General features: G+C 39.9%; 1 protein-coding gene across 2 annotated transcripts in view; it reads left to right on the forward strand.

Moving 5' to 3' along the window:
• The window catches only part of LOC115767135 (bromodomain-containing protein DDB_G0270170), a 43,937-nt gene that overhangs the window by 13,201 nt on the left and 3,459 nt on the right, over positions 1 to 27,277 (forward strand). Inside the window, exons 2-5 of one of the 2 annotated variants that reach the window (XM_030711296.1) lie at positions 1,460 to 1,900; positions 22,849 to 22,932; positions 23,018 to 23,222; positions 25,294 to 26,471. In XM_030711296.1, the coding sequence (XP_030567156.1) occupies positions 1,460 to 1,900; positions 22,849 to 22,932; positions 23,018 to 23,222; positions 25,294 to 26,471 (1,908 nt within the window). The remainder of the gene's footprint in view (positions 1 to 1,459; positions 1,901 to 22,848; positions 22,933 to 23,017; positions 23,223 to 25,293; positions 26,472 to 27,277) is intronic. The other variant, XM_030711297.1, reaches the window with a different exon arrangement.

The following is a 27,277-nucleotide window of genomic DNA, read 5'->3' on the forward strand; positions in this document are numbered from 1 at the left end:
TTCACATGATGAATACATCGAAATTAACAGTTGAACATTTTTTCAATATTTATCGAAGCGAATATTGGATATGATATATTTTGTATATATATTAAAAACTGTTTATCCTATCGTGACAGAATTTATTTTATACTTAACCCGGGCAAGGCCGGGTATACATATATATTTATATATATGTATATCTTTAGGTTCATTTACGAGAACACAGAACAATAGCGAAAATATACCATTACATTATAGCTCTTACTCACAGCATTGTTGCTCTCCATGTACAACATGATCTCAGTATCTGTGTCGCTCTCTCTTTCTCTCTCTTGCTCTCTGCAGACTTAACTGCGGCTTATCAGTGGCTGACCTGCTGTGCACATTGTGCAGGCGCTGCTAAAGCCAATGATCATAGACAGAGAGAGAGAGAGAGCGATCGAGAGAGAGTTGTTCTATTGGACAACCCTCAGCTAATTAACTCGATTAGCAGATTGTTGAATACCCTGTGAAAAGGGTTATGGGCATTTGACATTTAAATTATTTGCATTTAATAAAAACTAATGGGAATCTATTTGAGCTACGAATCAGCAAGCACCTAACCGTTCTCTTATCAGCAGCCTTCTCTAAAGCCTTGTCCCCCTTTCAAAACCTAAACTTGTTGAGAATTTCAAGCATCAAGTAACCTGTCAGAAGAGCTGAAGCCGGCCAGCTTAATATAAGTATTTATATTAAAAAAAAGGCACTGAGAGGAATTGTCAATACAAAAACGTTTGAGTTAGAATTATTTAAACAATATATGTACTTCTGCTAATTGTCTCTTTTCAAAATCCAAAGGTCCCAAAAGTTCATGTAGATTTGGTCTAGACTGTAAATTGCCCTTTTGTTACAGTATAACATTTCAGATTTTTTTATATTTGAACAATTTTTTATTTCTGTAAATGTTTAATCAAACATTTCTACAAAGGATATCTGCCAGTCGCAATTTCATCAACCTGTTCTATTTTGTTTTGTCTTATCTCTGGCATTGGAAAAATAAACCAGATGCTGCTCTGTTGCTTTGGTTAAGCTGAAATTGTTAAACGCAGCCAAAGCAGGCGCGTTATCAGTGCGCTCTTCACTACATACTGCCCCGCCCCACCAACCCACCCCTCACTCTCCCTCTCTCTGTCTGTCTCCCTCGTGCTTTGTCTCTGTGTAGCATTTATGAGCATGACGTGCATTTTTATGATGGGAGCGCACGGTGGGACGCACGCTCGAATCTTTTTTGTGTTATTTATAAAAAAAGAACCGCTTGTATTGAATGGATGCTGGCGCTGTGTTCACTTCCTCTCGCTGCCCTGAGCTTAGTAGCATTTATTTATTTTTTGCAGTCGAAACTGTGTGACACTCGCGTCCGGCGGCGGAAGCAAAATTAATTACAAAATACTCATAATTTTGCCATTTTATTCAAACGCTGACATCCACTCAATTGCAGACGTCCAGCGAAGCGCACACAGCGGGCAACCTGACAGCAACAGCGACAGCAGCAACAACAACAGCAACTGTTGCAGCCGTAACAGCAGCAGCAGCGACCGCAACAGCAGCTGCCCCAACGCCCATCACAGAAATTGAGCAACTGCAGCAGGCGCTGCTCGAGAGGCAAACGCAACTGTACGCATTGGAGACGGCCTGTCTGAGGGAAACGGAGCGCCAAGTGGAGCTAGAGGACAGTGTGATTGCGTGGCAGGATAAATACGATCGTCTCTACGAATCGCACAAACGTGTTCAGAAAGTCAATCAGAGTCTGGAGGATAAAATGCTCAAGCTGGTCGATCGCAACACAAACGAGCGGGCACAGCTCACCAGCGATGTGGCAACGCTCAGTGTACGTTTGGCCCAGGCGAACTTTAACATTGCCAAGCTGCAGAGGGAAATTGTGAGTACAACAAAAAAAAACGTATTACTATTTAACACAAAGAAACAATTAGTAACAGTAAAAGGTTGCATTAGTTCAGATTTGGGTTCTATACTTAAAGCAAAGTACAAAGTGATGAGATATTGAATCAAATATCGATTAATCGAAAGTGAATTCGATAAAAAACAGTGTTGTTAAGCTAACGATTTTATATCGTTTAGGAAGCTTTTAGACTATATATTCCCATTCAATGCAAGCAATTCGTAAATCCCAAAAAAATCGACATAAATTGAAAATGTCTATAAATTTAAAATATTTTCTAATATTTAAGAGAAAATGTTCTATTTTCTACAATTTTTGTTTATGACTTTTTCTCAAGCATAATTTGCTTGATTAAAAAAAGTACGAAACTAATGTAAATTAAAGTTGTGCAGCAAAATTCTTCTAAAGTTCTTGTCAAAGCTAACAAGCACTTTAACAACGACTATGCAGATCATATAAAACAGCAATAAAAATGATTGCCTATTAAGACTTTCTCTAGTGCTCAAAAGTTTTTAATATTCTTTCTAAGTAAAACTCTAAACAGTTTTTGGAAAATGTACAAGCTCTTTATTTAAATGAATTATTCTGCACACTACTTTGCCAGCTATTACACATGTTGTACACACACACACCACACACACAATGCTAATGTGTGTTGCACAAAACCGAAACCATTCTCATGCTTTGTTAATTAGTGTAGCGTGTAAAACCGGTGAGTGCCGCAGCCAAATTGTAATGAGCTTTTCGCCAGGATGCTGGAAAAACGCATCGAGTTTGGTTTTGTGCAGCTCCCGTAAGGCTGCCCAACTAATTGTCGGCTAACTTTTGGGCGGAGGGGGAGGGGGAGGGGCTGGGTGTTGTTCGGTTTGCCGCGGGGATGGGGCATGAAAAATTGTTAGCTGCGCAACTTTAAGCCGCGGCAAGTCGCTTAGTAGAGCTAAACAAATGCAAGGCGGCAAAGCGTTAAAAACTAGAAACTTTTCCAATTCACTTTGTTTTTTGCCTGCTTTTTGTATATTTCGAAGCCAAACACGAAAAATATCTGCGCAAAAGTTTTCAATTAAGGCAAACAGTAAAACGCCATCGGGCGAAATGCACTTCAGCTGCTCCAGCCAATACGGGCGGAGGGGCGTGTTGATGGTGCGGTGCAGGGGAAGGTGGACAGACCTAGGAAGCCTTTTAACGCACTTTACCATAACCATGGCTGTCGAGGTGTTTGTGCAGGCACTAGCCCATGTTGGAAACAATTAGCGACCCATTGGCCAAAAGAGAATCGAAAAAGTTGAGAAAATGGTTAAATGTTGCCACCAAAGTTGGGGACACACAATCGCTACATAGCTGGCCAGCTAATATCAACAGAGTGCGAACCAAGGACGGCTGCATTTGTTTTTATTAACTTGTTTACGTGCCTTTGTCTTTGGCTCAACTGTTTGCACAAATTGATACTTAATAAGGATATTTCCACCTTTTAAAAACTTCTTCGGCTTGTCCTCTTGCACGGATTTGCTTTGCTGTTGGGAATGCATTCGTATTTAAGCTATGGGAATAGCAGCGTATTCCCTTTGGCCAGCAGGGGGTTGCTGAGCTGCTTGTTGTGTCTACAAATGTCTAGCTAATATTACTCGGCTTTACCCGAATCAACATTTTTAAATTTAAGCCTTTTGTTTCACGCGTTTTCCACTTTTGAACGTGAGTTTAGGTCCCTCGAAAGTTAAACTTTTCACATCATTTTTCATTTATATAAGCAGGGTGTTCCTAGATTTTCTAAAATTGGGGAGACTAAAACCGATCCATTTTTATCTACAGCTTTCAAATCGAGTTCGAAGTCGATCGGTTTGAATTTAAACTATTCGCCTAGATTATCACTTATCTTTCGCTTTGATTTTCCACCAGTAATCGTGCATTTGCTAAAGCGGTGAAACCATAAGCGATAAATACTTTATGTTCAGCTTTAAAATCCAGTTTATTTGGCTTAGTTTTAAAATAAGCAACGAATTTTTCACTAATTTCCCACCCCGGGGTGTGAATTCGATTGGCTTGTGTACACTTAGCATGACGCATTTTGTTTTTTTTTTTTTTTTTGGCAAGCGTATATGGATTTTCGTTAATGCTTTGCTGTTGCTTTCTTCTTTTGTTGTCTGTTGTCGCTGCTTCGTGCGTTTGGGGCCTGGCGACAATGTCAATAATTTCGTTTTCCTGGTGGCAAGGCAGCGACCACCCACTTGGCCGGATGAAAAATCAGCACTTGGTCATGGACTGCCGCTGCGTCACGTGCCAGGGCGAATTCTCAGTCGCCCTCTCTCGCGCGCTCTCTCTCGCTATCGTACGCTGTATCTCACTTGCTCTATCTGCATCCTGTGCACCTTTTGGCATGCCTTGGCCATGGTTCGTTAATCTGCCGCTGGCTTTTTGCATGATAGCTTGGCATTTCCGTTGCAAAACACTTAGCCGTATGCCGTAGTCCTGTCTGTATTCTGTGGCCGCTTTGAATAGAGGGAACGGCGGCTGTGTCCTGTAATCGCTTGCCATCCTTGACTGTTGTTGTCGACTGTTATTGTTTACTGTTCAGGCTGTATGCAAAAGGGATAAAACTTTAGCGCGCTTTTACTCGGAAATACCCTGTACTTAGCGATTGGTTAAGTCTCTTAAAAGTATTAAGTTTTTTCTTCGAACAACTAGAAAGCCTGCTTAGCGGTCACTGAGCTAAAGAATAAAAGAGTATAACGATTTGTGTGTTTTCTCTTTTTCTTTCTGCTTCTGAATTAAGTAAAAATGTTAATTAAAATTACAGTTTTGTATTTGATGCAAGAAATGTTATACTTATTCTAAGACCATCTAGAGCTTTTCTGAACTTAAGTACAAATTATACTTAATTCAATTCTATCTCGATTTCGACTCAAAACATCAAGAATTTGTTATGGAAGCAGTTACGAAAGTTTCTCTAATCTCAGTGTATTTTCTGTATAAATATATATTAAGTTTTCTTTTTATTTTAATCGCGGAGCTCATATAAAGAAAAATGTATTAAACTAAGACAATAACTAAGAGGATAATTTCATTTTTAAGCGATTGTAAAGCTATTTCAGAGCTCTGCTGTTAACATTGTCAACTTATTATCTAAATAGAAACCTTATCAGGCTAGTTATCACACAATGCCAGCGAGAGCGCAAGATAGTTGAGTTGTAAATTGTGTGCTTGACAAAAGACTGTGCCAGATATTATTTCTGCCTAGCACACATGCTTTGGTCTCCACCCTTATCCCAGGGTATGTAGCTGCATATGACTGGCATACTCTTCGGTTCGTTTTGAATATTTGAAACGTCCATGCTGCCATTGTGATTCGCCCATAAACGGGCGCCATCCATTGTAATTCCCACTTGCATTAAATGCCAGAGTAATTGTAAATATGCTGCGGCACTCACCGATGTCCCGGAGCGTTGCAATTGGAGCAGATAAAATGCAAGCACATACAGTTCACGTGGCAATCGCACAGCTTATGCCCATCTACAAATTCTTTCCCTTTCTTTTGCCCGGGCACAGGTAAAAACTGGTGTAATTAATGTTAGCTGCCTGGCGGCATCTGTTTTGAGTGTTTGCGTTGCTCACTTTTCCGAGTCAAGACGCTGCCTCATTGTCAGCTTCCGTTTCAATGCGTTGCCCGAAACTTTTGGGACGTCCTGTGCAACGGTGCGTATAAGTGATTGCATTCTAGACCTGCGCCTGGCTCCGACTCCTACTATTCCTGCTCCCGTGTCTACCGCAACTCAAGTCGAATGCTCAACTTTGCCGGGCTTAGGCATCGCTGCTGGCTGCTTGTTTTGGGCCTGTGTGCTTAATTTCTTAAAAGTTATTTACATATTTGCCTGATGTGGTTTTCGTAACTAAGCGAGCGAGACTTAGTCGGGCTTGTGGACTTGGGGGCGTGGCAGCAGCGCTACATTCTTGTTGACTGATGGCTTTGGAGTCTTGCCGGTTATTGGCATGGGATTTGTGAGTTGAGGTAAACTGCTATTTGAGGCAAATATTAGAGCGTCGAATTAGCTTTATCTAAGGACAAACAAGTGGGCAAAATGTGGTTGAAACAATTTCGAAAGTTTTGTTTTGTTTAGGGTAAGAATCAAACAGCTTTCAGTCCTATTTTCTCTTACTACCTGTTTGACAAACTCGGCTTCTTTCTCTTCATTGTTCTTTATATCTTTGTCTAATTCTCTCTTCATAATTTACCCGGTCGCCCTATCGCCTCTTATACAAAACCGCCTCTCTATGCGATTTTCATAAATTCAAGTGGCCCTTAAAAAATGTTTTTTCATTTGGCAATACTTAAATAGTTTTCAACATTTAGTTAGCTCACGTTCTTTTTCTCTCTTTCTCTACCTCCAATCTCATTCAATTCTGTCTTAGTTTAGTTTATGCAGATCCTATCCAAACACGCCCTGGCTATTTACACAGCCTTTGAAAACTATTCGTTATCGTGTAAATCTGAACATGTTTGGGGCCTTTAGAAGAACTCGAAACGAAAATCAAATGAAACCAAATCAAACAACGAACAGCATGGAACATTCATGGTTTGCCTAATCCCACTGAACCTACCTTGTTTTTAATTTCCCTGCACAAACATTGAATGGGTTCCGGTTGCATGTCAAATGAAGCAAAACAATAACAGACCCGGAAAATATGCGGCCAAAACTGCACGCAGAATAAAACCAGAAAGCACAACCAAATTGTACAAAAGTTGATATATTACAGAGAGAAAGGGAGGAAGGGAGAGAGAGGGAGGTGAGAGAGGAGAGAGTGTTAAAATTGTTTCATATTACAGCAATAACGTTGCGGAAAATCAGAACTGAACTGTTCTTTCGTCCATGATATGAATCGTTCACATTTTTTTGCAGCTGCTGTTTGTCTTTTGTAGCTGTTGAAATAAAAAACGAATGGTAAAAAATGTTAAAAGTAAAAAATTCAAAAAAAAAATTACCTAAAAGAAAAACAGATAGGCAGCGCCCCAAGTAAATAAAAACCAAGGCAACCATGCGGGGTATGCGCATACACCGCAACCTGATGTACATTCGACCAAACTTCTGGTCTATAAATGTCTACCTATACGAACACATTTGCATATCGCAAACACTTACACACACACACGCACACGTGCAGACAGGCTCGCACACATATACAAAGATAGATAGCGGCCATTGTTCTGTAGCTCCAGTTTTTTATGCTACAGTCCTTACACGCTTCTAAAGGATATAATGACTGTGTTATTAACTACGTAACGCGCAGGGGGCAATGACTATGTGCTTTGCTCTGCCACTACCCTTTCCACTTTGATTGGGTCTTGTTTTTTAAGGGCGTTAACTGTTTTATTGACCCTTGTTATATAATCGAAGGGGAGTATTATTAGTCTATTGGGGCTTAAGCCAATAAGGGTTTCTATGTATTGAATTCTTTAAAATATACTACATAAATTGTCAGTACTTTTTCGGCCTTTAAGAATATTTATTTAAGCTTTTTTAAAACTGGAAAAAATTATAAAAATTATTATTGTAGTATAATAACTCTCAATACCAATTAATTTCCCATTGTTTTTTATTTATTAATATCAAGTTAAACAAATAAAAAAATTAACAATTTCTACTACAATTTGAGCCGGCGACCTCTCACTTGCTAGTCCGACGCTCATTTTATCGTTTGCTCTTCAAAAAATGTCCTTGTTAGAGTATCACGCATTCGTTGTTGCCCTGTCGCACTGGCAACTTGTTATGCCTTTTTCCCTTTTAAGTGGCAGACTGTTGCTTTTTTGGCTCTTTTGTTGGGTAGGCAAGCCAACCTGGGCGGCATTTCATTGCTGCCCAACAAATCGATATTTTAAGCATTTTAATGTCTGCGCCAAGCGCAAAATGTTGGCGCCAGTTTCTGGCCCAGACCCAGGCTGAGGCACAGGCCGACTGAGTGTCCATGTCCATGTCCATGCCCGTTTCCGTATCCGTATTCGTGTTGCCAGTTTCCTGGTATACACACACAGCATATACCCTTATGCTTGGCCATAATGTGCGCCCCAACCCCGAGAGCTGGTAACATGTGCACCTCATATTTTTCTGCAATTAGCCTTAATTTAGTGTATCAATCATGATAAAAAGCAGCAACAAATAAGGCGACTTCACTTATTTTTAGAGTGCTCCCTGAAACCCTGCTCAAGTATATACATAGAACATATTTTTAGCCGCCACCCGCACAGATAGCCAAATGCAGTGTGTGTTAGTTTAAGAGCCATTCAAGCTGAGCCATTGTGCTGCCAACTGAGGTTCGGACTGTGAAATGGGCTCAAGTGTGGGTTGATTGTATTTTGCATGCCAAAAACAAAAAAAAAAAACATTGGCGCAAGTTGCCGCAGGGTGGGCCACAAATTAATGGCACAGAAGACTGAAAACATTCAGAGCACATTTTATATAAATGTTGCCAATTTTAACTAAAAGGTAGCTAATGTTCTGCTAGGTATTTTAGTGGGGTTAAGAGTTTGAGTGCCAGCTTCAGATTGTTCGCATAAATATGAGGGTTTAATTTTATTTGTTTCATTCAATTCGACTCTAAAATAATTTAGTGAACGTAGCCATAATTAAAATGGTATCAATCGTGACAATTAAGTGAGTTATGGAAATTAAAAGTCTAGCAACAGATTTGAATCTAGACTTGGGATATTTTCGTCTTAAACTGTTACTAATTAAAAATTAAAAAATAAAGTTTTTAAGGAATTCTCTTTTTTTTTTTTAATTTGACAAGAATTATGACAAAACTAAGGAAATAAATTGAAAAGAGAATAAATCTAAAGAGCAAAAGCAAGATGACCTTCATGCCTGTTATTCATTTAGGTCTCGGCTAGTTTTGACGTTTAAAAGGCGTAATACCACAACAAAAACTCGAAAATGTTTAAGAATAAAATGAACAAAATTGAGAAGCAAAATCAGAAAAGCAAACGTGCAACATTCAACCAGAAATTGATTGAGTTTCGAATAGGCAGCGGCTGCCTTCCGTTTTGCCGTGATATAACAACTTTTTTTTTTAAAGCAAACAGGGCTTAAATATTGAATTTTTGCTGAATATTGGCAAAAATGCATGTACAGAATATGGTAAAGGCAGTGCAAATTTCGAATTTTGTGCAGCTTTTGTATCGGATTAATGGAAACAATGACCGTAGCAGACATTTGCCACAATTCTGGCTCCCATGGCAGCTATTCAGGTTTTGATCATGCTTTCGCAGGCGTCTCTCGCAGCCGCCCCGCTCTTGACTGTTGACAGGCAAATGCAATTGAGCAGCCTGACCGGGAAAATATGTAGGGCGGCGCCACGCCTCTTCCCAAAAAAGCTGGCAACACAACAATTTGTTGTTAGTTTCAGGCACAGAATATACAAACATCAAAAATTTTACTGCACGTGGCAAACAATTTTAGATTTTTGGAGCGTTGTTTGCAACCAACGAAAAGCTGAAAACCAAACAAAATGCCAAAATGGAAAAATATATACATATATATATACGAAGGGTGTTGCTTGTTAGTGCATGTGTGTGAGTGTGTGTGGCATTAGTGGTGTGTAGCTTACAGCTCACATAAAACTTTAATATGGCCGTCGATGCGAGTTTTGCTCGGAGAGTCGCAGACCCTCAAGTGCACCAAGTGCGTGTGTATGTGTGTGTGTGTGTGTCGTGAGTGCAGCTCCGCACTGCAGTTATGCAATTTTCATATTGAAGTTTTGCGCTGTGGGAAAGACTGGTCGGAGCCATGTGGCACGCAGTTGCAGTCGAGTTTGATGCGCGCCATTAGCCGGGAGCTTTCTAATTTGCGATATGCGTAACATTTTGTTATGGACTTAAATCAAGTGTCAACAGAGCTAACAAAATGCCACGCCCGCTTACACATCTATACAGTTCTATGTTTTCTTATTTTTGGCCATTTGTCAAGTTTAACGCGGCGTATGCGTATATTTATGCATATAAGCTCTTCGAGTGTGGCGCATCGGTTCGAATATTCGTCTGCACTTGATATATGCACATTGAATTGCCAGCGAGTAACACGTCAGCCACGCAAATCAGCAATATATCATTCGTCTGCCTCTTGCGCTTTGTCTTTTCTCCACTCTCAACTCCCCTGTCACTCTTTCTCACGCTGGTTGCTCTTAAGTGGCATGCAAAAAAAAAAAAAAAACAGAAAAGAAAAGTTAACGTCAGTCAGCCAGAAGAGAACAGGCAACAGCCTGGCAGCTAGGCAAATGCAGTAGTCCGTTCGTCTTATCGTTTCTATCGCAACGCCTTTTGTTCTTGCTGTCTTTTACTTTATATACCCTGTATTCATTCAAAATGCGTAAACAAAAAGGCTATATTAGTTTTGGGCATGGATGGGTTCTATTCTTTCTTCAAGTAAATATTGCTTTCATCATATTGAGCTGAAAGAAACTGGATACATCTGTATGTACGCTTCGAGCTTGACAACTATAAGTGAACCAGAGGCTGAAAATATGAAATATTTGAAGATTATAAGAGCTGCAGAGACGAAATTTGATGTATAGTTTCGCTCTTTGTATGCACAACTTATCTCACTTTTCGGATACCTAATACCAATCCTCGTAAGATTGAAATGAAAAACATCCTGGAAGTATAGCCTCTGGCTTTGGAATATGCCCATAGTTGGTTGTCAAATTTAAGCACTGAAAATCATATAAAGATCAGACTATAAGCTCCGAAGTTTATAAACACGTATTCCCCATTGCTCGAGACGAGGCAAAACGAAACACAAGCCCTTCGTGCCTGCGTATACTTTGATGTACATATGTATGAAAGGATTGAAAGGATATGAAAGAATGGCAGCTTAGACTAAATACAGGGTATTTTGGAGTCGTATAACACCGGCTAAGCAATCTTACTTGTTTTCTCCTCTTCTTTTTTTTTTATTAGTTTCCTGACAGTGGTTCACTTTACGTCCGCGTTTCACGCTCAGCACGTTTACCTCCGCGCCTCGGCCACGTTCTCCCTTAGTGCTATTTATTATGTAACGCAAAGTATGGCAAATCATTTACATAAATCAATCTTAAGCGCCACTCGAACAGCGAACCTTAACCCGCACAGTGTCCATGCTGAGTGTCCCCCCTCTCTCTCTTCTGCACGCCCCTCGCCATATTCGAGCAGTGTCCATGCTGAGTGTTGGCGACGCCATTTCGGCTTTAAGTGCCATTTGTAACGCAAACTTGCAACTTGCTGCCTTTCATCGTTCCATAATCTTGCAGCTCTTTGACCTATTAGAACTTTGCAAATTTGGCAAAGAAATTCATAGATGCAGTTCTCAGAGTTGCAAGCTAGAAATTGTTCGAAATTTGTATAGAATACTTTGAAATTTGCAAACTGCTCGACTCATATTTTATTTGATTAAGATTTGAGAAAAGGTGGGCTCCTAGCTGTTAGCTCCTTGATACCTATTATTTGATTTGATTTAATACAAGCATGGGAGAAACAAATATACCCCTTGCCACAGTTTGCTCAAGTAAAAACGAGAAAAAGAATCGTTTTCTCAGGAGTGTAGAAGATTAAATATCTTTGTATAAATATAACAGATGTGCGATGTTCCACAGTAAACCAATTTTTTTAAATGTTCCTATTTGTAAGAAGCTTAATAGTAGAAGCACGCACTTGCCTAGATTGGTCAAGGTGTTGTGACAAAAAAAAAACACGTTAGAATGCTCATGTCGGGGATGCACGACTGGGGGGTACGCTGAACATTCTTATTTATAAAAGATTCTTAATCTGTATAAACTTCTAGAATTCTTTGGCAGCTTTATATAATATAGTCCTATAATATCGGCCAACCTAGAGATATGTACGGCCTGGTCCAAGGAAATAATAAATCAAGGCATTCCAGGCCTTCTAATCTTATACTCTATAATACATAAATGCTATAAGAAAATCTCCTGACACTATTATTTATAACATTTTTTATTGCTCTTCATGCACTTGCTCAGCATTTATACCAAATCCATAACTTACCGCAGATTGCTTTTGTTTTTGTTTAAATATATCTTCAGCTTTTTCATATTTATGCCCTGATATTTGGCATTTATTTCAGCTCGACCTCGACTTATATATTCCTGCTGCTATTTCGTTGCGCTCCACACGTTGTGCATACGCCGTGTTGCACGTGCGGATTGTGCAACATTTTGCAGCACACACACACACACACAGCGAGTTGACTGTTGGTGTTAGTCATAAAACTTCTCAGGGCTGTTGCGTTTGCTGCTGCCTGGCTTAACTTTGTTGTTTAGTGTAAAAGCCTTACAGCTGGTTTGTTGCGCGTCGCGTTGTTGCAGCTACTTTTACTTTGTGCGCATTATCACTTTGCCGAGCAGTTTGCGAGCAACAGCAAAAAAAATGGGACAACTTTGTTCGATCTGCTCAGCCTCACACACACACACACTTACACACTCTCTCTCTCTCACACTCACACACTCTCACACACACAACAACTGTAACAACTGATATACAAAATGCTTCGGCAAATAGTTTGCCTGGCACTTTAAGTAGTTTGCAACACACATTTGCAACACCTTTATTTGGCCTTTTAGCAACACACAACCACCCCCCCCGGCTTCCCCTGCCCCGGCTACCTCTTGTTCAGCCCTGGCACCAGCTGGCAACTCTGGCTTTCAAAAAATTTCGTTTGCGGGTGGCAGCTTTCAACTTTTTCAAGACACCCCCAAAAAAAAAAGTTGCCTTTTTTTTTGGTTTTGGCAACGCATCTTGTGGCGCAAGTGTTGCCAGTTATTGTTGTTCTTGTTGTTGTAATAGTTGTGGTTGTTGTTTATTTTGTTGTTGTTGTTGTTGCTCTCTTAATGCTTTTTGCTATATTGCCAACATTTGCCGCTGTTGCGTCGCCTTTTGCGACGTCTAAATAAATAAAATTGAAATAAATATCAAATAACTAGAGCAAAAGACGACCGGCGAAATTATTATGGAAAGAGAAGGGAACAAAGGGGTAGGAAATGAGGGTTGATAGAGGGATAGTGAAAATAAGAAACTAAAGAGTTAAGAATTCATAAGCTTTCAGATACATAGATGAATGAATGTTTTGTTGTTTGGTAAAGACAGTTAAGTGGAAAGTAATTATATCATATGTTTACTCATCTAAGTATTTTACACTGTAAATCATGCCATTAATCATTATGTTACCTTAATCTTATCAATATCGCACTATATTATATAGATCTTCAATCAATCAATCGGTCAATCAAACAGTTTTATAATATAAGTATTTATTTTTTTCTTAATTTTTCAATCACTGTTTGAATTGTTTTGAATTAATTAAGTCAGTTATTCAAAACATGCCGAAATCTCAATTTTCCATTCGGTTTATTGGCAACCTTTGGCTTCCCTTAACCCTACCCCCATTTCACCCTTCCCCTCTTTCTTAACCTACTCCAGCAGCTGCAGCAACATTTACATAAGTTATTAGCTAATTCCATCCTTTTAGCGCTGCCAGCAACAATGCTTTATACTAATTGCAGCAACCCCACACACACATACACTAACACACACCCACATACACACGCACATGTCTTATGCTTTTCCTTGCCGTATTTTCCTTTTGCTCGCCTCAGCTCATTCTCCACGTTTGGCATTTTATTGTTTCCATGCTTCGCATTTTAGTCTGACACGCAAATAAATTTATTTCTGCCCCTCGACTAAACTTCAAATGTTATTCCCTGCCCCAACTCCTGCCACCCACAACCGCCCCCGCTCACGTGCGTGGTCATGTTTTGTGTGCTGTGGCTGGGGTTTCACTTGTAACATTGCGTATACGCAGCGTATACGCCTTCAGTACGTAATTACTGCGAAGTAATCGCTTGATTTTCGTTACATGTGACTACCCCTCCTGCTTGTTAATCATAAATTCGTTGTTGCTGGTTCGCTTGGCTTGCATTGTTTTGGCATTTGGCGCCAACTGGCTGCATGATTCATCGCCAGACGTCAGGCAAGGGGCAACATCGTCATTCCGCACGTTTCGCTTACGCAACGTGTCGCCTCCTTTCCACCGGCTCATCCCTGTCCAGTGTCCCATTTGATTGAAACGCATTTTTATGAAAATCCATTTTCTTTTTATTATTATTTTTTTATCGATTTGTCCTTTTAATTTTTGTGTATATGTGTGTGTGTCTGTGCCTGATTGCGCACTGCTGTGCTCCTGGGGCTGTAGCTGCTGTTGCTGATGTTGTCCTCTGCTGCCTTATGACCTGCTGCCATCTGCGCTTTCATGCAAATATATTGTCCCTTTTTAATTAAAACACAAGTCTTAAATTAGTGCGCACACATACACTGGCAGGAGCCTATATATGTATATATACATGCATGTGTGTGTGTGTAGCCCTTTGCCCTTAAATTGTCTCAGTTTTAGTTATTTATTGAAAGCCATTGAAAACGTATAAAAGGGCATAATGGTTTTGTGCATCACCAAGCCCATAACATATATCTGTCCTTTATCCATCTCGGTCAGAACGACGAGCTGATTCAATCTAGACAGGTTGGCCTGGCTGTGCTTCAGGCTGAACTCGTTAATATGACGAACTATAAGAGCTATAGGCTAAAAATGTGAAATCTACACTCTTCTTAACAAAGAGCGTATATATCATTATTAGCAATATCTTCTCTCAGCTAAGCTTCTTAAGCAATTTTCGAAAAAGATAAGAACTAGATAGACCAAACTTGGTATGCAGTTTCTTATGTAGTATATAGAGATTATTAATTTTTCACTTCTTCGATCCCCCCTCATTCCCACCGAAACGGAGAAAAATGCCTACCTTAATTGCTTGAGCCTTGCGCTTTGGTATGCACATACTTAAGTATATCTTACTTAAGCCCCAGAAATTTCCTAAAGATCGATAAGCTACGAAGTTAATTAAGACAACATTAATCATATATACTATAGAGAAAAGAGAAGAAGAAGCACGGTCGCAGCTTATTGTGCAAATGTATTAAGCTAGACTGATTCTAAGAGCACCTCGAGGGTATTTCCTAGTCGATTACTCTCAACCAGTTAACTTTTACTTCTTTTTATTTATAGTCCTTAAGGTCGTTTACGAAGTCATTTAGCCGATGCCTTGGCTTCGATTCGTTTGACATTTAAATTTTGTTGTTTGGTCAACGTGAACATTTTGTAATTTGCTTGGCTTTAAGAAAGTTGCCAGCAGCATTTCCTTTGGCTGCCCGCTCCAGCCAGACACTGCCGCCTCGACCCACATACATACGCATTCCAGCCATAAACAAGTTGGCCAACGCCAACGCCACCGTTCCCGCCCCCGGCAGCCCACAACATGTTTGATGTGTAATTTCTGCAGGTGCTCATTAAAAATAATTACATCTGCTTTGGGCCAAGAAAATGGCAATGGCAAAAAGGCAGCGAAGCTGACAGGTGAAGAAACTGGAACTGGAACTGGAACTGAGTTTCCTTCTTTTCATTTCTCTTATTTTATTTTCATTTTTTTTTTTCATTTTAATTCTGTTTTTCGCGATAAAATTCAGATGCCTGGCCCCATTTATATTCTATTTACACAGTGCAAACAAGGCGAACGCGCGCAGGTAAACAAATAAGGGAAACAAATTGTTCTCCCATTGTGTGCTATTTTTTAACTGTGTACTGAATTTGTATATTGAACTATGGAGGGGATTGTTTATGGGTTTACAAAGGCTAGAGGCTTTGAAATAAAGTCCTATCTAAGCTGGCAAGCAGAACTTATAGGGATACGAAGCTTACTCTCTTGCGATTGAGAGAAACAAATAAGTTTCTCATAAAGTTCGCCCCATGATTTCTGTTAGATCGAAGTGTCTTCTTTTTGAAAAAAAGTCTATCAACATCTTGCCAAAATATCATTAAGCTCCTGTTAAAATCATCATCCAATAAGTGAGCTCCTTTTCTTTTAAGCTTTACTCTCAGATGTTTGTTTGCCAGGGTATTTAACCTTTGGCATCCTCTTTATCTTTATGCTTGCTCTGATTTATCATTCAACAATCGATTGTCGGAGACCTTGAGAAAACAATTTGCAAAGCATATTTAAATAATTAAGCGCATGCAAAAAGAGTCTCAAGATGGCAATGCCGGCGTTTTATTTAGAGCTTTACGGCTTGACATTCTGTTGGAAAACCTCAAAGATAAACCTAAATAAATCACACGCACACACATACACCCACCCACACACACACACGCTGATTGGGGTGACTTTGTATGTGGCTAAAAAAAAGAAAGATGAAGAAACTTCCGCACTTTAGACATTTGTACTTTTAGCATGGCCTGAACTTTGATATCGAACTGAAAACAGCACCCATAAGGCCGGCCACAGCAACAGCAACAACACACACACAAAGTATATTTATGACCATTTTCATGATTGACCGAATCACACAATGGACATTTGGGCAGTTAGGGGGGGCTGTGGCTGTGGATATAATATATGAGCATTGCCCGGCTTTCATTCTGAATGTGCGTGATGAATAAATGATGCGCCATGGTAGTCTCAATGATTTGGCTTTAGTTTCGCTTTGCCTTGCATTGCTTATCCCAAGCACACACACAAACACACACAGCACGCACACACTCGAAGTTATGGAAATGCGTGTGACATAAAGTCCAGTAAGCTACACACTACCATAAACCTTATGTGCAGCTAGTCTAACATAGATACTTATAAAATTGGTCTTAAAATGTGCTTAAGGCAAGAAATATTGCTGAAATTAGAATAAATATATATTTTGAGTTACAAAGAGAACTCGAAGTACATATATATATATTACCCGGCATTCTAATGGCGAATTTTGTTTGTTGCAAGTGTATACCAAAATCTTAGCTACAATCTGCAGACTATTTTAATGATAACTTAAAATAAGAATTGAAACATCAAAAATTAGTTTTTGGCTATGATAAAGAGATGCGAAATATAAAGCTAGAGCTTGGTTGAATACATTTTTTGAAATTTTAAAATGATAAACTCCGACATTTCGACGTACTCATATTTTTATGTATTTATTTATTTATCATCTAATTATATTATTTTATAGTTTCCAGAAACTGTGTGTAAGAGTATTTGATAGTTTGTAGGCGTCTTCCTTAGATAGTTTGTTTAGCTTTTGGTTTTTGGTTTTTTGCTGCTTTTTTTTTTTACTCTGACTTATAGCCTCAATTGCCATGTGTCGCATATTTGTTGCTGTTGTTGCGAGAAATATAAATGTAAATTCTAAATTTTCTACGCACAAGCGCACATTAAGTCCGTCGCAGCTCGAAACCCATTCACATCTGTCGTTCGCCCATTTTTATTTGCTTTTCACATTAGACAATGCCCCCGCATGTCACTCCTATGTGTGTGTGTGTGTGTGTGTGTGTGTGTGGGCTTGATATCCTGCATGAATACACAACAAGGGACATTCGGGCTGCTGCAGTCTATATGACTTTTGTCATGCCAAATACACACACTCATACACACACACACACACATATATATTATCCAAAATATTGTAGTGTGTTGATTGTATAAGATATCAGGGTCTGATGTAGGGGGCTTCAGTTTTGGGACTAGCTTGTGTTATCCTCACAAATATATATGCATAATGTTGTGTATTTAATGCAGTGCCAAATGCTTGACTTGGCCCCAAACACACACACACACAAGCACACGCACAACCAAAATAAACGTGCCCCCAAACCCAGAGCGCTCGTCAATGTTAACGCTTATGCTAATTTTGGCCAGATCTGAGCACCGCTTAGTGTGTGGCCTTCTCACTCAATGTTGTCCTTGTTAGCCTTATTGTTCCACTGCGCCTCTTCTTGTTTTATGTGTGTGTGTGTGTGCGTGTGTGTGTCAGTTGGCAATTGGAGCAGCACATGCAACAAATTTGATGTGTGGCACATAAGAGCTTTTGAATACAGATTAAAGCGGCAAATGTCCTGCTGCAGCTCTCTCTCTCTTTCTCTATCTCTCTCACACTCACTGTCTTTTTGGCTGTCTCCCCGTGGACTGCAGATTAACCGCATAAATCAGTAAATCAAATGCAGCAGTTTAACAATAATGCAAGCATTATGTAGGCCCCTCCCTCCCTCCCCCCAGGCCGCCGCTGAGCAGCCCGCGGGCGCTTTTGCCCAACGGCACTAAATGTCCAGGCATATAAATGACATGCAGATTCACTTTACTTAGTTGCCTGGGCCACTGCAGCGTTTGCAAAGCTTTTGAGTTACTAATTAGATTCAGATAGGCATCTCCCACCCACCCCTCCCCCTGTCCACAGGCTTACACAGCAGCCTGCCACGCCCATCAACAACCTGGGCGGGCAATTGAACGCCCGCAGCTGCATCCCTTGCTCAAGTCTAATTTAATTTACTATGCAATTCTGTTGCTGTTGTTGCTGTTGCTTTTGTTGTCATTGCAAAATTAATTTTCTCATGATTTAGTTGGCATTTGTGGTTTTGATTTTGCGGTTGAGTGGCCTTTAAAGGACTTTAGCCACGTAAATGGACATCAAAAAAACGTTAATTAGCGCAAAATATTACGCATACGTAATGTGCGCCCGACAATTTGATGTTGCCGTAGACTGGGTGAGTTAACCCCTGAGAACTGCGCACATGCAATGCCAGTTAGGCATATAAACATATAGGCAAATGTAGGCCATGTCAATTTATATGTTATACATATATATATAAATCCAACTGCTACGTGTAATTTAATGTGTACCCAAGTAGAGCTCAGCCTTCGCTTGGTTTATGCGTCCCGATTTTATGAATAGAGCTAAGAACGTGCAATTATGTAAAAGTTATTGTGAACAACTGAGAAATCTTATTATACAAAATGTCATTATATAAAATAACACCGAGCACTTTTATGAATTCTGCTTACAACTTTGAGAAAAAATAGTTCATAATTTCTTGCAGAATTTCTAAACTTGTTATTGCATTCTGTCTCTTGCTTCTGTAAACTCTTTACATATCTTTATATATGGACTATTTATGGTGGCTGCCAACTTGTTGGCCGTCTTTTTACTTTACCAACTTTATTGTCATAACTAGCATAAATTGTGAAAATTGACAAATATTTCAGAAAATGACCCGCTTTTGACCTGCTTTCTTTTGTCTCCTTATCAGCTTCATAGCCTGTTTATTTAATTCTTTACTATAAAAAGTCAGCAAAGCAACGTTCATAATCAAAATTCTTGTCTTAATAATTAAAGCTGAAATTTTAGCTTCAGCTTCTCTTTGGGTTGAAAGTGATCACAAAGCAACAGCCACGAAGAGCAGTCATGAAATCGAACCTTGCAAACCTGCGTGCATAAGAGGTCTGAGCGTCGGACTAGCATGCAGCAAGTCGCCGGCTCAAATGCTGCACTGACGCGTGGGTGACTTGATATTTGCCGAACTAAACAAACAATTTAGGAACCACAGTGAAAACCCTCTTGGGCGAACAGCAAACCCGGCTGTTGTAAAACAGAAGAGAAATGATTATAGCCTAACTCTCAATGGTTTGAGAGAGTTGTGTCAGCCTAATAGGGCTGTATAGCTATACTGTACTTGCATATTCAACATTATTAGTTTTGTAACGCGCAACGCCGGGCTATTTTCGCCATGTCTATTAAACATCTTTAAGCCTTGGCACATATTTGCTGCTCAATCCCAGAACTTGTTTTGCGATCGCCACGCTGCATAAACCAACCGCCAAGTACCCCCAGCCAGTTACCCACGACCCATAGACACCCCTCCCCCCTCTGTTCCAACCCTCTTTGCCCATAGGAGCGGTCGCATGTAGCTTACTGTGGTTCCCCGTTTAGCTTGCGGTCAGTTGGTCGACGGTCAGCAAACAAGCGTGAAATTGCACAGCAATCGTGTTGGACTGGAAAAAGGTGGAAAAAAAAGAGTGACAGAGGGAGAGAGAGGGGGAGAGAGGGCGCAAGGGTAGGGAAAGCGAGGGAATCGCAGTAAAAGCGGCACAAAAGGCAATCAAACTTGCGGCCTATGAATGCGAAGTCCTTTAACAAGCTGCATACGCTGCGTTTTATTTGCATGCGCCATTTTGGCCACATGCAAAGCAAAATCCTTTGCCTCTCTCTCTCTCTCTCTCTCTCTCTCTCTCTCACTCTCTCTTTGTCTCTTTCGAGCACAGCAATTACCGCGCTATTGATGATGTTTGATTAGAAAAGTCTTTTAAATGCGAACATTGTACATTTATCTAGGACAGCAGCAGCAGCTGCAGGCGATTGTGTTATTCAAATTAAATGCATACATGCGCTAATGAATCAATTATCCTTATTACTTGGCCATGTGCAAACATACACACAAACACACACACACACACGTGCTCACAATGTTAAATATGCATATGCAGCCCACACACATGTGGGCGGGTTGCGCCCTTCAATGCGCCACAACGTTTGGTTTAATTAAAACCGAACCGATTCGATACGATTCGTTGGCCAAGTCCGCAGCACGTTTTAAATTTAGCGCTGAGCCAAAAGAATTTTTACAATCCTGGTCAGCCCGAGCAGAAGGGCAGAGAGAGAGAGAGAGGGGCACTTCATTAAAGGGTGTAAAGTTGAAAAATTTATTTGCCCCATGCGCCAAGCGTGTCGCTCAATGTTATTGAGCCTGAATGTCGATTGATGGCGACTGCCCGGCTCGATGCGGCAATGCTGTAAATTTTGCAACGCCAGTGAACTGCACTTTCAAGGCTCGCCCAAAGATTTGCGCCCATAAACTGAGTATACAGCGTACATATATACGCTTGGGGAATACGTGTGCACTCTGCTGATAGGTAGACGTGTTAAAGTTGGATTGAAAGCCAAACTTAAGTGAAACTGTTCAATTCAGTTAAGACGCTCTTTCTTACGGCTTAAGAACATTTTTAATCCTTACTATGTTAAGCTAAGGGCAGATTTTCAAAAGTTGTTGATTTTGGAACAACATTCAAGACAAAATAGTTATTTTAAAGCTAGAGAATGTTAATAAAAGCGATTTCATGTAACATTTTGCTTATAACATTTACAATGCGCTATTAAAATGTTACAACTATTTTTGCTGGTAATGTTAAAGTAACATCACCTTCTCACGTATAATGTTTGGGTTTGGAGTAAGTTTAAAGTGAAAATATTTATTTTAAAGCAAGAGGTTTGCGATATTGCTTTAATAACATTAGCTATATGCTATTCAAATTGGTTTGGGTTCTATTATTCAAAAATGGTTTACATAACATGTTTTAAATAACATTAACATTAACATAAACTTACGACGCGCTGTTAATACTTATGTTATTTAGATAACAGTAATGTATTGTCCTATAATAATTATTCCCTTTGCTGTCTAAAATGTATGTTAACATTTAAGCGCTTAGTGCATAGGATATTTCTTTATGCGTATCTTATATAATTGAATATCACTTTGGATATATGGCTGTGATGCATCTTTCGAACCTTATTGGACTATTATAAATTATTGTCGCATAAATAATATATAACGGATTGCGAATATATAAAAATTCACAGTCAACAAAATGCAATCAAACAATTCGCTTGGTTATCCAATTGAATTTTATTTCAATTGTTAAAATCGCAATCTACCTCCGGCATTCCATAAAATACCTGCTCTATCGTGTGCTGTCAATCAGCTTTCAATTATTGCAGCTAATTTAGCTGCCCTTTAAGCTCACGCTATGTATATATATATATAATGTCATTTGCCATACCCTCCAAATTGATATATATGTGGCATGGCATCCCTATTGCTGCAAATGACACGATGCCGTTCTGGAGTTTATTTCGTTGCCATCGCATGCACTTTTTGTACCATTTTTTGTGCGATGTTACAGAAATCGCTGCAAGCAGCAAGCGCAAAAAACACAATAAAAATGCCAGGATAAACGACAAAAAAAAAACCAAGATGGGGCTGAAAAATGGAGTAAAAATGAGGCGCATAAAATGCAAGTGGCGGCATTTTGCAGCTTTGCGCTGCTATGCGGCGCGAAATTGCATGGGAAAACCGAACCGAAACCGAACACACAAGAGAAACAAAAAGAAAGAAACACGAAATAGCAGTGTGACGTAGCATGTAAGTGTTGGTAAACGCGGTGCGAAATGGTTCGACGCTCTTTGTCTTTGCGTCGTTCTTGTTGTTGTTATTGCAAATGTACGAATGTTATGTAGGTCAGCCAAGCAACGAAATGATGCCGTGACTGTAATACCCTGTTATTAGAAGTAAGTGTTGCATAACGCTCAAATATGAGCAGTGGCTAGGGGGAAAAATAAGCTACTAGCAAATTTAATAAGTAAGGTGTGTCTTCAAACGAGTATGCAAATACTTGCTGCACTCAAAATTACTTTGTGAGTTTATGCAGCAAATGCGTGGTATATCGTTGTTCAACACTGTCGCCAATTTTATTTGACTGGCAATTGTGGTTGCTGTTGGCTGCAGTTGCTGTTGTTTAACAAGTTCGAGTGCAGCGCATTTGTAAAATTTAAGAACCATCTAAACTTTGGCATGAGTGCGCCACAAATACAAAGGGAGAAACAGAGAGCGAGAAGGGGAGCTGAAGAAGGAGATAGAGCGAGAGGGAGAGAATAAAAGAACTTTTTGAGGCTGTCGCTGACACCAAAACACAAAAACAACAGCAAAAAGTTTGTTTAACAATGTGCAAAGAAGCTGAGAAATGGTTAGGAACGGAAAATGGCCGGGAACACGTTTAGGCATGGGCGAGGGGTAACTGCAGGATGTCGGGTGTAGAGTGTGTAGCGTGGCAAATATATTTGACATTTGCATACGAAAAGTGTCAAAAGGAGAACACACACACGCACACACACATATGAGGCCGCAACTTCCGTAACGCTCTTATCTTAGTTTATTGTCTGTTACTCACACATTTTCTCACTCCTTTCCTTTTAGGAGCGCTACAAGGCCGACATTAGTCTTGCCATACAATTGCTGCAATGCAAACCGGACAGCTTTGTGCCCCAGAAGGTGTCGTCGGTAAGTATTGTTCCTCCCGGCTACAGTTGCGACTTTTACCCAAAGTTTTACACAAATTTTCCATTGAAACTTGAATATCTTTTAGCTGCCAATTGACATACAGTCCAAGGTGTCTGCCTATATGCGTCTGGAGACTAATTCCCATTCGGATTCCGAGTGTAGCAATAGTGGTGTGGGCGTGGCAACCACAGCTTCCTATAAAGTGCTTCCGGTCTCGGACTCACCACCGCCAGCGCCATGCCCCTTTCCGCCCACCGCAATGGTGTACTCTATGCGGGGCCTCGGTAAGTGTTAGTAGACCATTTTGATTTTATTATTTCTTAAACTCTGCAACTCTTCATTTAACTTTATTTCCCTCTACTTAGATATATATTTATTTTTTGCTTAGTAAATTGAATTTGATTTCTCTCCATTTATTTCCTTGACAACAATTCCTTATTGGGCGCACATTGGAGGACATTTTTAAATTTGTTTACTCAATCATCATTTACAACATTTTTCGGAGACCCAACGTACACACATTACATTTGTTTATTATTTCTATTAAGTTGCTTATACCCTGTACTTACTAAAAATTTAAAAAAGGGAGGGCATATTTGTTTGTGCAAGTGTATGTAACAAGCAGAAGAAAGTTTTTATATCCGACATAATTTTGATTGACATCAAAGAGTTTATCATGCCACAATCATCCATCCATATGATATCAGAGAACTCAAGTTTGAAACCTAAGTCATCAAAGTTGGACTTCCCTTCAAATCATCGATAACCTGCTCCGTTGCCAAAATATCGATAAAAATCGATTTCTGCCTTCTGTCTCATGGGTGTAGCTCGTCTAACAGCTCTATTTCTAAGGGCTAGAGACCTCAAACTTAGTATCTAGGTTCTCATGCAGTACAACATATCAAGAATGTTTACTTTTTGGATGCCTACCCCTGTTTGCCAGAAATTACAAAAAACAAAAGTATTTGTTGTGGTAAAGTCTTTGGCCTTGGGATATATCTATATTTGGGTGCCATATTTAAGCCCTGAAGGTTTTATCAAGATCGGACTATAAATACTAGTGTTATACAAGAACGTATTCTCCATTGGGAAAAGCTAAAAGAAGAAAAAGAATATGCGACATGTATGTGTATAGTGTGTGTGAGTGTGTGTTTTCGTATGTGTATTTATATATCATATATAATATATATTATGTATAATTATATTATATTATAATGTATAGCTCGATGCTGGGTACAGGGCATCTTCTAGTCGGGCACGCTCGACTGGCGCACTTTCATTTTTTTTTCATACATTTTTTCTTGTAAATACTTGATTGGCGTTTTTTGTAAATTGTTCACTTTAATTGTTTATTATTTGATTTAAGTTTATTGACATAGTTTTAATTACAGCTCAAATTTATTGTAAATAATTTGTGAAATTTGTGCGTTCGGTTTGATTTGCATTGGCTCAATGTTTATAAAATGTGTTTAACAATGTTCATAATTCATATTTATTATTATTAGTTTTGGCAATATTTTTGGCTATGAATTTGGGCAACAAATAATTGAAATGCTCAAGAATTGAATGCATTTTTGGGGTTAAATATGCAGCTAATAAATTAAATACTCAGAAGGAATAGAACATCGTTTGCAATTTAAATTTCTAAACAAAGGATATGTATAGAATTTTAATACAATTTTTTACCTTTTATAACATGAAAATATTTAAAATAATATAAAATTAAAAAAAAAGAAATGTGAATGGGACTAAAGTTATGCAAATAAATATAAATAGAAACAGGAATAGGAATTGCAATAGAAATATGAATATGAGTAGGAAGAAGACTGGGAAATGGGAATTGGGAGCTGGTATAAGAATAGCAATAGGAAAAAGCATAGGAATAGGAATAGAAATGGGAAAAGCAATAAGGAAAGAAATATAAATAGGAATAAAAAAGACATGGAAATAGGGAATGGATTTAATAAGCGATGAGAAGAGGAATGAAAAAAGGCATGGGAATAATATAAGAATACAAATAGGAGCAGGAATAGGAGTTGGAAGAGGAAATGGAATGGAAGTAGGGATTGCTACGAGAATACATATAGCAGAAGAAATATGAATAGGGAATGGATGGAATTAGTTATTGAAAGAGAAACACAAATGACGAAGAGGAGATTATAAAAGCAAAAGCAAAGATCATTTAGAAAAACGAATATCAATCATTTTTGAGTATAGTTAGGGAATGCGTGAGATGCTAAGCCCTGTAGTTACTATTTTCATGAAGTCAAAATATTGCCAAAAGCTGATAATATAAAGGAAACACATATTTGGCCAAGAACGTGCATTCATTTGATTGTTTTTCTTTTGGCTCGTAAACAGATGCCGCCAATGGCAACTCAGCGAATGCACAAACAGCGCCAGCTAACAACAACAACAATAACAACAGCAACAACAGCAATAACAACAGCAGAGGCAGCAGCACAAAGGATACAATTAACAATAACAACATTAGCAACAACAACAACAAGCACAGCTCCAGCCAAACGCTCAACGGTCAACCCAAGACCAACAGCAACAACAACAACAACAACAATGCAGATCCAGACATGATTTCACCCACGGTTATGGCCAAATTTCTGGAGGATGAACTGAAACTGAACGATGTGAAGCACTGCGATACGTGCCAGTGCAGCAAACAGGATCTGACCGTGCTGGCGGACATCGCACGTTCCTATTCGGTGGCCACACAGACGCCCCACTCGCTGGCAACCGCCGGCGCCAGCACACTGAACGAGCCGCTGACCCAGCTGTGCCTGAGGTGCCACAGCAATCTGAACTCGCCGTCGCGCACCAACAGTCCCTATCTGATGAAGCTGGTCAAGTCAAGTGATTCGGTCATTTCGGAGACGAAGAGTTCCGTTTCGGATTTGAACGACATGGACAAGCTGTTCACGCTGCCCAAAAAGGATGATCTGATGGTTAATCCCATACTGGGACATCACAGGCTGTGCGAGCGCACGTCTCTGCCGGCCAGCGCCAACACGCTCATGTATCCGACCACGCATCTGGGCGCCTATGCGGGCGCCGAGAAGTATCTGCTGGAGACGAGCAATCCGGGCCAGCTGCGTCAGGGCACGGCTGCGTATCAGCGTCGATTCTTGGACGGCGGCGGCACGGCGCTGCAGCTGCTCAACAAATACGAGGCAACAGCAACGACTGCTGCTGCTGCTACCACAGCAGCCGAGGAGCTGGAGGATGAGGTCAGTAAGCCGCTGCTGGCGGCCATATCACAGCCCAATCTGTTGGAGGCGGAGCAGCCGCCAGTTGTGCAGCTCACCAAGCCGGAGGATGTCTGTGAGCCGCAGCCCGCCAAGCCAATAGCTGTCGTTGGAGCCGGAGTTGGAGCCGTAGTTGGAGTCACAGCTGCTCCTGCCAGCTGCCCGCTCAAGTCCAATAACTCAGGCAGCGTGCAGAGCCTGTGGAGCAACAAGACGAGCAGCTGCGAGGGCGCCAAAATGTTTGAGACTTTCAATAGAAATCTCATCAAGACTATCAAGGTGGGCTAGACAGGTGCTGTTAAGCAAATATCTATACAGTGAATACCCTCTGGGACGAACAGTGGCCGTTGGGTAATATCCGCTTAATCGAAGGGGAAGGGTTATGACCAAATTCATAATGGTTTCAGTGAAAAGGTCCGCCTAAGATGAGTCTGGTCTGTTGTCTAATAAAAGCGTCCGCTAGGAGGGTTTTCACTGTACACATAAAGCTGTTCGTCCTGCCCAGATTTACTTACTGAAGTTTCGGCTTTAAACTCACTTTCCAAGATTTTAGTCCAAATTTATTTGAGACGTGTTTCCCTTCTTGCAAAATCTACTCCTTGTAGGTGGAAAATGTTGGTCGAGGGGTTTCTGGGTGAAATTTGAAGTTTCGTGCAGTTAGCTTCAAACTTATTTTCAAAGTTCTCTAGAAATTTGTGTTTCAGCTTTTTGGAATTTTCACCCGTAGATGTGGAAAAATGATGGTAAATGTCAACTTTTGTGGAATTGAAAACGTATCTCAGGATAGGAATAGGAAATTTGCAGCTTTTGGCTTTACATTATGTGCGGAAAATGTTGTTTCCAACTTCTGGATATTAAATCTTCAACTTAAATCGATAACTCAGGACGTGGAGATTAAGATAGTACGAGTTGATCTAAATTTCTAACGGATGGAGAATGGGTGGAAAGTCAATTTCAGAAGGTAAAAACTTGGAGTGAGCTAGGCTCAGAAATACCTGTTAGTGTAAAATGTAACTTAAGATGTGGAGTTTAGGATAGTACGGGCTAATTTGTCACGGATTGGAAATGGATGGAAAAGCCCGAAA

The sequence above is a fragment of the Drosophila novamexicana genome, unplaced genomic scaffold, assembly GCF_003285875.2.
Source record: "Drosophila novamexicana strain 15010-1031.04,08,12 unplaced genomic scaffold, DnovRS2.1 tig00001340-arrow-arrow-pilon, whole genome shotgun sequence".
Taxonomy (NCBI): Eukaryota; Metazoa; Arthropoda; class Insecta; order Diptera; family Drosophilidae; genus Drosophila; species Drosophila novamexicana.